This window comes from Nicotiana attenuata, chromosome 12 (assembly GCF_001879085.1).
Source record: "Nicotiana attenuata strain UT chromosome 12, NIATTr2, whole genome shotgun sequence".
Taxonomy (NCBI): domain Eukaryota; kingdom Viridiplantae; phylum Streptophyta; class Magnoliopsida; order Solanales; family Solanaceae; genus Nicotiana; species Nicotiana attenuata.
Window position 1 is genome coordinate 33757418 of NC_032000.1, and position 14480 is coordinate 33771897.

Here is a 14480-nt window from a genome sequence, read left to right on the forward strand (position 1 = left end):
AAATTTTGAAAGGTTCAAAATTTAGTGAGTGATTAAGAAAAGAAACAGTGGTTTGGTCGCGTGCCTTAGTATTTGCGTACAAAACTCTCCTTAAAAAAGCGACAAGCCTTTGATTTTATTTCATTTTATTTGGTAATATTTGGTTTGAGATCACTCACCAACCATGCCAATAGTAGTTACATCTTCTCTTGACTATAGATATAATTTATATTAATACTCCAAAATATTAAGAAAACCAAACATAGGACAAAAGGAAAAAAACATGTTATCTTAACCAAAATCCTACGTTAACTTCCTTTGTTCTCTACTATATAAAGTGACAAGTCTTAACGATATTTTGTACTCTTCATCTTCACTACTCACTAAGATTTTATCAAAGCAAAAAATAGCAAAGATCAATTTAATGGCTTCTATTAATTATTTTCACTTAAGAATTCTGATATTGGAATTCTTGATTTTGGTAATTTTTAGCATTTGTTTTAGCAGTTTGCATGGGATTAGTGATTCACATTTGAGTCTTGATTATTACAAGAAAACATGTCCTTCTGTTGAAGGAATTGTTAGGAAAGAAATGGAATGTGCTTGTCTTTCTGATCCTCGTAATGCTGCTTTGATTTTGAGATTACATTTCCATGATTGCTTTGTTCAGGTAAAGAATAGAAATAAAAATATTCTTAATTTTAGCTATTAATTAAAAATGCTTCATTTCTTTAGCTTATAATTGTTGAATTATGTGAGTATCTCATTTAAAAAGTAAATTATTTGAAAGAGCACACTCTTGATAATATAATTTTATTATGTCTCAACATGCTCCCTCTCGTGTGAGATTGTTTTTTTTCATGAATCAAACACGAGTTGATTTACAAAACTAGCCACTTTTGTGGCCTTGTATTTAGAAACTGGTCACTTTTTCAAAATTAGACCAGTGGTGTATGGCTCGAGTAGCTACTTGGTCTGAAGTTAAATATTCAAAGCACGGATTAGCCATTTTTCGGACTGGTAATCAAAAAATAGTCAGCGTTTGCGAAGTCATTGAAAAATAGCCACTATTTTGTTGAAACATAGAAAGTTCTAGCATAATATGTGGAATTATGGAGCGCCTGTGTATAAACTTCCAGCATAATATGTGGAATTATGGAGTGCCTGTGTATAAACTTCCAGCATATTACGTTGGAACTCCAGCACACGGAAAGTTCCAGTATAATATGCAGGATTATGGAGCTCCTGCATATAAACTTCCAACATATTATGATGGAACTCTAGCACATTATAAAATTTCAGTATATTATGCTGGAAGCTCATATGTAAAAAATTCGAACTCCAGCATTATGCTGAAACATTTCCTGATTTTTAAGAGTGTTTTTGTTCAGATTTTATTTTTATATGAAAAATGGCTAAATTTCGATTACTTTTGAAACTGTGACTCTTTGTCAATCACCAGTTGTAATTATGGCTATTTCTGATTTTTACCCTCAAATAATAAATAATAACCACAAAATTGGTCAACTGGTGTAAAGTCGCGTCAAACCCATGAAAATATTTTTATTTTTATTTTATGAGTGTCGTTAAGATTTGAACCCTGGAAATCTTGACTGTTTTTTTACAATGTTGAATTACGTGACTATTTTATCTAAAAGCTTAAAAAAAAAAAAAATGCTGAAAGAGGTTGAAATTTTATGTTACAGGGTTGCGATGGCTCGGTATTATTGGATGATACAGTGACATTAAAAGGAGAAAAGAATGCTCCCAACAACAAGAATGCATTGAAAGGATTCAGAATTATTGATAGAATTAAAAACAGGCTTGAATCAGAGTGCCCAGGAATTGTTTCTTGTGCTGATATTCTTACTATTGCTGCTAGAGATGCAGTTCTTTTGGTATATATATATATTCTTGGAATGTTTTAATTTATGATATTATAGAACATTATTGTTTAGGTATCTGGGGTATTATTTTAATTAACATCATAGGATTAAGTTAAGTAGTGGTAATAATTAATTAATTAATGATGTTTTTAATTAATTTGGTCGCAGGTTGGTGGACCTTATTGGGATGTTCCAGTAGGTAGAAAAGATTCAAAAAATGCAGCATATGAATTGACTGATACAAATCTTCCAACAGCTGATGAAGGACTTATTTCTATTATTTCTAAGTTTATTTCACAGGGACTTTCTGTTACTGATATGGTTGCTCTTTCTGGTAAGCATTTTTATAGTTTATATGATACTTTTTTCTTTCTAATCCATCCGAAAAAGAATGATACATTTTTATATATGAAAACTCTTAACTTTAAACTTCTCATTTTACTCTTAGTAACATGCTCTTATAAGTTATACCCGTAAAAATGTCATGGCATGTCTAAGATCACCGGAGACGGACGTAGAAGTAAGTTACTGATTCATCCGAACCCAATAACTTTGGCTCAAACCATATATGCGTGTTAAAAATTTCACTAGAAGGCTAAATAGTTAATAAATTTCAACCTAATAAATAGAATGGGTTGCAGTAGAATTCTGAACTCGAACCCACAATATTCATAGCCTGGATCCGCCTCCGCTACAAGTTTTGAAGACACTTTTAGTATATCTCAAAAGTCTTTCATTCTTTCTTAAAATCATGTGCTTAGTTAAATACATAGACGGAGCCAGGATTCAGCCTTGTGGGTTTCGAATTTTAGAACGATTACTAATGAATGAGTTCCAAATTTACTATTTATGCATATTTAGTGAATCTTTTAATACAAATATACTGTTTGAGCAAAAATTAATAGGTTCGACCGAACTCGTAGCTCGGCTTCTGCTTCTAAATACTGTCATATAAATATAAAGGGGGAGCAGGAACTCCTTTAAATAAGAATTTGCATGGCTTAATAAATTATGACAAAATTATTAATTTTTTTAATTGTTACATTATTGGCAGGTGCACACACAATAGGAAAAGCAAGATGTGTGAACTTCAGAAATAGAATATATGGAGATTTCAGAATGACAACTTCAATAATAGATCCAATTTCTTCCTCATACCTCAGCAAATTAAAATCAGTTTGTCCTCCTATTGGAAATATTGGATCAGACAACAATGAAACATCAATGGACAATGTAACTCCAAATTTATTTGACAATTCCTATTACCATGTTTTACTTAAAGGAGAAGGACTCATAAATTCAGACCAAGAACTTTATTCTAGTTTCCTTGCAGTTCAAACAAAGAAAATTGTTGAAAAATATGCTGCAAATACAATTGCATTTTTTGAACAATTTGCTGAATCAATGGTGAAAATGGGAAATATTACAAATCCAGAGACTTATGTGAATGGTGAAGTTAGGAAGAGTTGCAGGTTTGTGAATACGTAAAATGGTGCTATTTTTGGATCTTCAAAGACAATGAGATCTTCAAATTTTATGTAAAAGTAAAACACAAAAGAATATTGAGTATTTGGAATTCATTTTTAATTTCTATTTTATTTGTTTGTAATTTCTCAAGCAAAAAATTCTATGATATACATAGTAATGAAAATTCTAGTGTGACAAATTTGAGGTAAATTCTAATTTGGACGACTTTGTGGTTGAACTTGAGAACTCTTGACTGAAAAGAAAATTCTAATGAATTTGGGCAAAGAGCAATTAAGTACTTTACTTTAGTCCCTGGAAGACGTGACTTCATGAGTGAATTTCCGAAGAAAAGATTTCGTTTACTTCCTTCAAATTGCTTATGTAAGAGCTAATATAAAAAGAACTCAAAATAATAATAATAATAATAATAATAATAATAATAATAATAATAAGAATAAGAAGAAGAAGAAGATAACACTGATATTGAATGAGAATGCTTAAATAGGAATCATCTTAGCAACTGACTATAAATATAAGTCTAAGCCACAGGGAGAGGAAATATTATTTTCATGAGAGAGGAACGAGAAAGTGACAATTGGAATTTAAAAAAAAATAATAAGTAGGCTTTCTGACCGAGCAACTAGCTACTGCAGGATTGGACGTCTATCTATCTCACCACGTTCTCATACTCCTATAAAGGCTGTCAGACGAAATGCTCTACTCATCTTTATTACGGCTTGTTACCGCAACACTCGCTCATCCCTTCGACATCTTTCGTTCAAAAAATTTGATTAGATCTGGTGCTATCCGACCCAACACCAAAACTTAGAACGGCCGGCGTGTTTGGATGGTAGAATCTCATGTGAAACTCCGTGACAATGTCTTGAGCTTCACCGGTGAAACTTGAAATTTTATGTCAATGACTATTTTTCAATTGCATAGATTGAAAAGTGGTATGTGCGAATATTACAGATAATAATAAAAAAGGAACTTTTTCCTTTCTATACAATATTTGAAATTTATTTACCAATATTTTCCAAATTATGTATATTACCCTCCCTAAACAAGTTTTTCTTACAATTTATATACAATTCATTATTAGTGCCTTAATTAGAGGATTCTTTGCTTGGAAAAGGGCGTAACTCAAGGGAACGAAATCCAAATTTTCATTACATCTAAATAAGACTCCTTCAAGTTGTGTGTTGCCTATTTTAAGAATTAATTAGTGCAACTTTTCTCTCTCTTTGCCATATTACCTATTTTAAGAAAAGAATATGTTTGATATAACAAGATACAAATACAAAATAAATTTTATACAAAATTTGATATATCTACAATAATATACATACTAAAAATAAATTTCATACAACTAATTATACAGTATAAAACTTATCTACAACTCTCATACATCATCTTACCTAGTTAAATACAACTACAACATCATACAACTTAAATACAATTTTCATACAAATTTTATACAATATATCTTTTGTATGTATTTTGTATATGATTTGTATATATTTTGTATGCGGTGTGTTCTGCTGCTTCTTCTTCGAATTTCAATACGAAAATCCAGCCTAATCAAATCTAATCTTCACCAAATGCCCTCCAAATCGAGATATAAACTTCATAAAATATTTCCAACCGCTTGCAATAACACTCAATCCAAACAAATAACATTGTTTGAAAAATCCGAATTCGAAATCAAAGCTTCGAAGCTTTTCTAATGACTATCAATGGTGGAAAATCAAACACTTTTAAAATTTATTGATTAATATCCATCTGCTGCTAGCCCTCCATGGGAACGCCAACAAGAAAAGGGAAAGCTTAGAAAAGATTGAAACTCCAATCATGGAAAAATTTAGATCGATAAAAAATTAATCCCTTTCTTTGTCATTGTTAAAGAAAATTATGAGCTTTAGAAGAAAAAAAAGGCTTGTAGAAAGAGGTTTGATTTCAAAGAGAGAAAGAGAAAAAAAGTACCGTAATTGGGGGATTTACTAAATTAATGGGCTACAATCAAGGGAAACTCATTTAAAGATATTTTGCATATAATTGGTAAATTGTATATGACCATATAATTAAGTTAAAACTTGATTAGAGAAGATAAATAAGTTTTATATGTAGTATACATAGGTAAAAATCCATGAAAAAAGCTTATGGGCCTAGGGATCTCTTACTACAAGTTTTTGAGATAATTTCACTTTTAACCGCTCGGCTGAAACTTTTAACAATCTCTAGCCCACAAATCTATAATACAATTTGAAGCCAAAAACTAATTATAATAGCTAGCCAAAAACTTAAAGGTAGGCACAAAATTTCCGCTTCAGTTCAATGGTATATCTAACAAAGCTCCCTGACTTGCAGTTGTTCAAGATGGAGGACGTGAGCATGGGAATGTGGGTTGAGAAATTCAAATTGATATAATTGCACTGAAGTATTAGCGGGCATTTATAGTGCATGGGGTAAGGGTGAGAAGGGAAGAAGAGAAAAGGGGTGTGGATATTTGTGGAGCCACGTAATTTAGTTTTGGGCCTCTAAAGATGCCTAAGTCACGTGGACTCATTGGGCTTTTACAAAAGTAACATAGTAGAGTTGGGATAAATGACAATCTCGCTAAGTCAAAATTAAATTTGACTAAAGCAGATAATATAATTGTTGCGGTCATTTTCCAAATAAATAATGTGGCCAATGTGAGAGATTGGGTGATAGACTCTGGTGCTACTAGGCACATTTGTGCAAACAAAAATGAATTTTTGTCTTACACCCAAGTTGAGGAAGGAGAAGAAACTATTTATCTTGGCGACTCAAGAACATCTCGTGTTCTTGGGAAAGGAAAAATTCTTCTCAAACTCACATCTGGTAAAACTCTAGCATTGAGTGATGTAGGGTTTAGTCAGAGGATCAGCAAAATTAACTTCTGACTTCACATAATCAATGGAAATTATTCCATCTCTCAACAGCTGCTTTATGACATCATGTCTCAATTTCATGTGTCTACTTTTACAATTATAAGATTTATTCTTTGCTATAGCTATTGCCGTTTGGCAATCACAATGTATAGACACATGAGTCAATACATCCTTTATTAAAGGGATATTAGCTAAGAAGTTTCTTAGCCACTCAGCCTCAGAACCAGCTAACTCCAGAGCTACAAACTCTGATTCCATAGTCGATCTAGCAATGATCGTCTGTTTAGCTGATTTCCAAGATATTGCACCATCACCAAGGGTGAATACATAACCACTGGTGGATTTTGTCTCATCTGAATCAGAGATCCAGTTTGCATCACTGTACCCTTCTAAAGTAGAAGGAAATCCACTATATAGGATACCGTAATTCATGGTTCCTCTCAAATATTTCATTAGTCTATCTAATGCAGACCAATGCTCTCTGTTGGGATTATAAGTATATCTACTCAGTCTACACACAGCATAGGCTATATCAGGCCTTGTAAAATTCATTAAATGCATCAGACTCCCAATAATCTGAGCATATTTAGACTGAGCAACTGGGTCACCATTATTCTTTTTTAACTGAGAGTTAGCATCAAAAGGAGTGCTCACCGATGTGACACTAAAATATTCAAACTTCTTAAGAAGTCTCTCAACATAATGTTCTTGTGACAATATTATGCCCTCTTCACTCCTTATAACTTTAACTCCCAATATCATATTTACTTCACCCAGATCTTTCATATCAAAATTAGCAGACAGAAATAATTTTGCACTTTGCACAATATTTAAATTTGTACCAAATATAAGCATGTCATCAACATATAGACATATTATCACATAATCATTGTCTACAACTTTAGTATAAACACATTTATCCACCTCAACTGAAGAAAAACCGTCTCTCAGTAAGACTTGTTCAAATTTCTCATACCACTGCTTAGGAGCTTGTTTAAGGCCATAAAGAGATTTAATTAATTTACAAACTTTATTTTCTTGTCCAGGAATGACACAGCCTTCAGGTTGAACCATATAAATTTCTTCTTCTAAATCACCATTCAAAAAAGCTATTTTGACATCCATTTGGTAGATAAAAAGCTTACGGATTGAAGCTAAGGCAATTAGAACTCGAATAGAAGAAATTCTAGTCACTGGTGCAAATGTATCAAAATAATCTATATTTTATTTTTAAGAAAATCCTTTTGCTACTAACCGAGCTTTATATTTATCTAAAGATCCATCAGGATTAAATCTCTTTTTGAAAATTCATTTACAACCAATAGGTTTTGCACCAGGAGGTAAGTCAGTTAAAATCCATGTATTATTTTTCATAAGGGAATCAATTTTAACTTTTATTGCCTCTTTCCAATAATTAGTATCTGAAGAAGATATAGCTTCAAAATAATTTGATGGTTCATTATCAGCAAGAAAAGTTTGAAAATCATTTCCATAAGAAAAATATTCTTTCCTAGGCCTTTTGCTCCTTCTCAGTTCCTCATTAGAGGTAATTTTATTATTTGTTTCAACAGGTTTATGAGAAATTTTATCAGATAATGGATAAATATATTCAAACAACTCAGCATTCTTTGTCTCAATTATAGTATTGCAATCAAGCACATCACTTTTTAAAACAAGAAATCTATATGCATCACTATGTTCTGCATATCCAATTAGCATGCAATCAGCAGTTTTAGAACCTATTTTTCTCTTTTTAGGTTCAGGCAAAAGAACTTTAGCAAGGCACCCTCATACTTTTAAATATTTTAAATTAGGTTTATAACCCTTCCACAATTCATAAGGAGTTTTGCCTGTTCTTCATGTGGTATTCTATTTTGTAAGTGACATGCAGATAGAATAGCTTCACCCCACAAATTATCAGGAGCATTAGAGTTCATCATCTCTTTCAATGTTCTATTTTTCCTTTCAGCTACTCCATTTGACTCAGGTGAATAAGGCGGAGTTACTTCATGAATTATTCCATTCTTTTCACAAAAATCATTAAAGATAAATATTCTCCACCTCTATCAGATCTAGTTCTCTTGATTTTTCTACAAAGTTGATTTTCAACCTCAGTTTTATAAGAAATAAAAGCATTAAATGCATCATCCTTATTTCTAAGCAGATACAACTTATATATCTAGAAAAATCATCAATAAAAGTTGCATAATATCTTTTACCACCTCTAGTCATAGTCTGCTTCAAGTCGCCTAAATCAGTGTGAATTAAAGATAACAATTCAGTTCCTCTATTTACGGAAAAACAGGTCTTTCTAGTACTTTTGGCTTCAGCACATATTTCACACTTCTCAATATTATTTGAGTCTAAACCAGATATTAATCCTAGCGACTGCATTTTCTTTATATACGCGACATTAACATGTCCTAGTCTAGCATGCCACAAAGAAATTGACTCAACCATATAAGCAGAAGAAGATGCATTTTCATTGCTAGTATCAGAAATATTAAGCACAAATAAACCATGGTTACAATATCCATTGCCCATAAAAATATCATTTTTGGTCAATACGACCTCATTATTTTCAAATGAAACCTTCACTCCAACTTTTCCTAATAACCCCACAGAAACCAAATTGGTTTGGATATTAGGAACATGCAATACATCACTCAATGCTAGAGTTTTACCAGATGTGAGTTTGAGAAGAATTTTTCCTTTCCCAAGAACACGAGTTGTTCTTGACTCGCCAAGATAAATAGTTTCTTCTCCTTCCTCGACTTGGGTGTAAGACAAAAATTCATTTTTGTTTGCACATATGTGCCTAGTAGCACCAGAGTCTATCACCCAATCTCTCACATTGGCCACATTATTTATTTGGGAAATGACCGCAACAATTATATTATCTGCTTTAGTCAAATTTAATTTTGACTTAGCGAGATTATCATTTATCCCAACTCTTCTTTTGCATTGAGATGCATTTTTCTTGAAGGTTTTAATATTAGCATTAGATATGTAACCATGTCTATCTACATACCTGTATTTTGACATTAGTGTCTGCCAAAGTTGTGAATGCAATAACGTATTTGCAACACCATGGATATCTGGCAGGACAGCTGGATTAGTAGCAGTAGAGACAACACCAAAATTGGCAACACCATCAAAAATTTCCGTAGTAGTATTACTTGCCATAGTTTCTTAAAAGTCTCCTAATGGGTTGAAACATTTGTAACAAGGGGATTAGATGGCCAGTAAATAGACACTCAAGTATGAATATATGGAATAAATTGGACCCCAAATTTCCCCAGTCTTCGCAATAACATTTCAGGTCCGTTAAAAAAGGATGAGGAGAAGCTTAGTATAAAAGACATATGTGACACAAAAGGGTGGAACTTAGGGAAATTTTTCTTTGACCTTCCAAAACCTATTCAAAATAGCATAAAGGCTATTGAACAAGATATCCAAATGACTACTCAGAAAGAGTTCAATTGGAGTCTACACCCCAGTGGTATATTCACAACATCCTCTTCCTATAAGTTAATAGATAGCAAAGACCCACAGCCTCACTCTATCAATTGGATTTGGGAGCTACACTGTCCTAACAAGATTAAGCTCTTCATTTGGAAACTCTAGCATATAAGGTTACCCACAAGAGGCTATCTTGCTAAGATTGGTATTAATATAGATCCAACATGCCCAATATGTAAAAACACAAATGAATCTATATATCACATTTTTTTGGAATGTCCAATAGCCATGACCTTATGGCAAAATATAGGAGTGACCATAACAAATTTAGGCACCACCAATGACTGGTTGGAATCCTTACTAAATACATCTCCCAAAATCCCAATAGGGTATGTTACTTGGAAAGAAATACTGCCTTTCGCACTTTGGGAAATTTGGAATAATAGAAACCATAATAACATCAACAACCAAAGCTCTTATATAAAGATGGAAAAAATTTTGGCCTACGCAAGTGAATACTCTTTATTAGCAAACAAGCAAATTTTCCATAACAAGTTTATACGATTGAATGTAAAATGGGAACGACCAAGAAAAGGATGGATCAAGGCCAACATAGATGGAGCATTCAAAAGTGACAGTTTGGAAGGAGGCATTAGTGGAGTATTTCATGACTCAAAGGGAAGGTGGATGATGGTTTTTTTAATGAAACTACAAGCAGCCTCAGCGTTACACATGGAACTATAAGTCCTTTTGCATACATTACAACTAATCATCAAGGAACATATGTTCCCTATAGAAGTGGAAATGGATGCCACGGAGATTATTAATATTATCAATAAAGACTACCATGCTAACAATATTATATTTCAAAAATGCAGGTTATTGGTGGAGGAGGCTTCCAGGCAGGGGACAATATTATTCAAGCATAGTTTCAGGGAAGGAAATATGGTGGCTCATGTTTTGGCGAAAGCAGCGTTAAGGAATACTAGTTACAATAATTTATGCACTTTTGTTCAACCACCTAACCCTATTATAGATGTATATGGCAAGGATCAGGATGGCTATGTTTATGCTAGGAACTGTTCTAGTGAACACTGTGAACGTTTGGCTGCATTAGGGAATGATAACGCCTTACAAGGCATAATGGTAGGTTCTGATGAAATATGTATTAAGGACAATGTTAAGGGGCTCTAGCCCTCCTATGTTATATATAACATAAGTATGCTCTCTGCAGTTCAAAAAAAAAGAAAATTGAGCAAGAAGAGAGTTAGACAAGTTTTGCAGTTATAGAAAACATGATCTGTAAACTTTCTTGCAATCTATTTAGATATGATATGGGTTGCTTAGCCTTTTTCAGCTTAACTGCGGTTATATAGAGGTATGGACAAACATGTGCAAAGATAATATCCATATACACTTTTATTGTGATGACCCGATAGGTCATCTAGAATTTTAGAACCTAATTCTGTATTTCGAAGCCTCAAATACCTCATTTTAGTCTTTCTCGATTTGCATGCATAGTCTGGGTATTTTTTCGGAAGGCTTATATATTAAAAACTGATAAAAATAAAATTTTGCCTTAAAAATTCATTTGAGTTGACTTCGGTCAACGTTTTGAGCAAACGAACTCGGATCCATATTTTGACGGTCCTAGTGATCCGTATCGTGATTTGGGACTTGGGCGTATGCCCGGAATCGAATTCGGAGGTCCCTAGATCGAGTTATCGTAATTTGTTGAAAAATTGAGGTTTAAAGGCTTAATGAATCCAAAAGATTGACCAATATTTGACTTTATTGATATCGGGTCCGTATTTTGGTTCCGTAAACCGATATAGGTCCATTACCATATTTATGACTTGTCTGTCAAATTTGGTGAGAAACGGAGTTGGTCTGATGTGATTTGGGCGTCCGTTTGTTTAAAATAGGAGTTCATGAGTTTTCTTGAAATTTTCCTTTGATTTGGTGTTCAATTCGCAGTTTTAGGTATTATACTTCATAAGATTTCAACCTAAAATCCAGTGTTTTCATGGTGGAAATTGGGGGTTTGGGTGGAATTAGGGATTTTTGTAAAATTGGATTTAGACCTCAAATTGAGGTCGGATTTAAAAACAAATTACATAACCGGGCTCGGGGGTGAATGGGTAATCGGAATTTGGTCCGAATTTTGGGTTTGGACCAAGCGGGCCCGCGAGTTGATTTTTGTTGACTTTTTCAATAATGACCTAAATTGAATCTTTTGCAATCGTGGGTAGTTCCTAAGGCTTAATTTGAATTGTTTGGTTGGTAATTTGCTAGATTTTGTTGGTTCGGAGGGTTGTTTGAAAGGCAAAGTTGTGGTTTAGCTTTGAGTTGATCCTTGGAGTGAGGTAAGTGTCATGGTTAACCTTGACTTGAGGATTAGGACTTGTTTGTCTATTTGCTACATGTTTAGATGTTGGGTACAACGTATATGTGAGGTGACGAGTACTTATGCGTTGTTGTTGGGTTAAAGCATGCGCGCGGGACTTGTTCCTTGTAATTTATTTCTTACTTTAATCATGTTATCCATGCTTAGACTTGTTACTTATTAAATTGATCATTCTTACCGCGTTTATGGGCTTTTGTGATAATTGAGTATTGTTTCTAAAGTTGAGATTGGCATTGAGGAACCATTGTTGACTAAGGTTTGATCTTGTTTATTTTATCTCCCTGTTGTTACTTGTTCATTGTTATATGGTAAGGGATAGTGTTAATGCACGCATGGTGATGCCGTGCCATATTGTGAGAGTTAATGCACGAAGGGTGATACTGTGCCATATTTTGAGAGTTAATGCACGAGGGTGATGTCGTGCCGTATCTATTGATTTATGATAAAAGTGAGAGTAAAAGCACGAATGGTGATGCCGTGCCGTATTATTGTTTCATTGTGAGGTTGAGAGTAAAAGCACGAAGGGTGATGCTGTGCAGTTTTATTCATTTTACTAGTTAAAGACGTATTGACTGTTCTGATTATCATTTCTATTGTAATTATCGTATCTTGTACCATTTTCGCATGTCCCCTCCTAATAGTACATGTTTAGCCTTTTTTTGTTGTTATCTGGCACGCATATTGTTATCTGCACAGGTTATTTTCGTGGGTGTCTTGTCATAGCCTCATCACTACTTCATCGAGGTTAGGCTCGACACTTACGGAGTACATGGGGTCGGTTGTACTCATGCTACACTCTGCACTTCTTGTGCAGACTTTGGTACTGGCCCTAGCTGTTCGTGAGGCATAGCAGCTTGGATTTGATCATTGGAGACTCGAGGTAGATCTGCTGGTGTCCGCAGACCTTGAAGTCCCCTTCCATTTCCCCTATTTTACTTTTTCTTTCGTTCAAGACAGTTGTATTTATTTCAAACTCTGTTTGTAGAGATTCTAGAGGCTCGTGAGTTGTGACACCAGGTTCAGGCTGTATTAGATATTATTGGCTTTTATGTTATTCCGCGCTTAGTTTTAGTTTTATTTCCGCTTAATTGACTTTGCTTATTTAAATTGGATAAAATTGGCTTAAAGATTCTCTAACGTTGGCTTGCCTAGCAAATGAAATGTTAGGCGCTATCATGGTCCCGAAGGTGAGAATTTCGGGTCGTGACAAGTTTGTATCAGAGCACTAGGTTTTCTAGGTCTCACAAGTCACGAGCAGGCTTATTAAAGTCTGGAGGATCGGTACGGAGACGTCTGTACTTATCTTCCAGAGGCTATAAAGTTTAGGAACAAATTTCACTTCTATTCTTCTATGTCGTGCGATTTTATTCTCTCATTGCTAATTGAACTCTCCTACTCTTGTTCTCTCGCAGATGGCGAGAACACGTACTGTATCTTTAGCTGGACAACAGCTGGATCCCCCAGTGGCAGTTCCTACGAGAGGAAGAGGTCGAGGCTGAGGTCGCGCTAGAGGCCGAGGCAGGAGCAGAGCTCAGCGCAGAGGTCGAGCACCAGCACCAGCAGTGGAGCCTTAGGTGGAGTTTGATGAGGTGGTTCCAGCCCAGACTGTGCCTGTTGGACCAGCTCAGGTCCCGGAGGGGTTCATCGCCACCCCAGTACTTCAGGATGCTCTAGTCCGTTTAGTGGGCCTTATGGAGAGTGTGGCCCAGGCTGGTACATTTCCTATTGCACCAACCGTCTTTCAGGCTGGGGGAGGAGCACAGACTCTCGCTACTCACACTCCGGAGCAGATGGCTCCCCTGTATCAGACACCAATAGCCCAGCCAGCTGGGGTGGTTTAGCCGGTTGTTGCAGCACAGGACGGTTATGGGCCAACCATGTCTTCTGAGGGATTATTGAGATTGGACAAGTTTACCAAGCTCTTTCCAGTTCACTTCAGTGGTGCACCTCCTAAGGACCCACAGGATTACCTTTACCGCTGCCGTGAGGTGCTGCAAAACATAGGGATAGTTGAGATCAGTGGGGTCGATTTTGCTGTGTTTCAGATGATGGGTTCCGCCATGAGATGGTGGAAGGATTTTGTATCGACCAGACCAGCTGGGTCGCCTGCTCTTACTTGGGACCAGTTCTCTCAGCTATATCTTGAGAAGTTCCTTCCTATCACACTGAGAGAGGATTACCGCAGGTGGTTTGAGCGTCTCCAGCAGGGCACTATGTCAGTCACTCAGTATGAGACCCATTTTGTGGATCTGGCCCGTCATGCTATTATTCTACTTCCTACCGAGAGAGAGGGGGTGAAGAGGTTTATTGAGGGACTCACTCAGCCTATCAAGTTATAGATGGCCAAGGATACCGGGAGTGTGATTT

The 14480-nt window shown here is 35.1% G+C and overlaps 1 protein-coding gene across 1 annotated transcript; it reads left to right on the forward strand.

The window, feature by feature from the left end:
• Positions 346-3560, forward strand: LOC109236221 (peroxidase 11-like). Its single transcript, XM_019402416.1, has 4 exons — positions 346-649; positions 1686-1877; positions 2034-2199; positions 2920-3560. Exons 1-4 carry the CDS (start codon positions 404-406, stop codon positions 3351-3353), a joined length of 1038 nt encoding a protein of 345 aa, XP_019257961.1. The 5' UTR covers positions 346-403; the 3' UTR covers positions 3354-3560.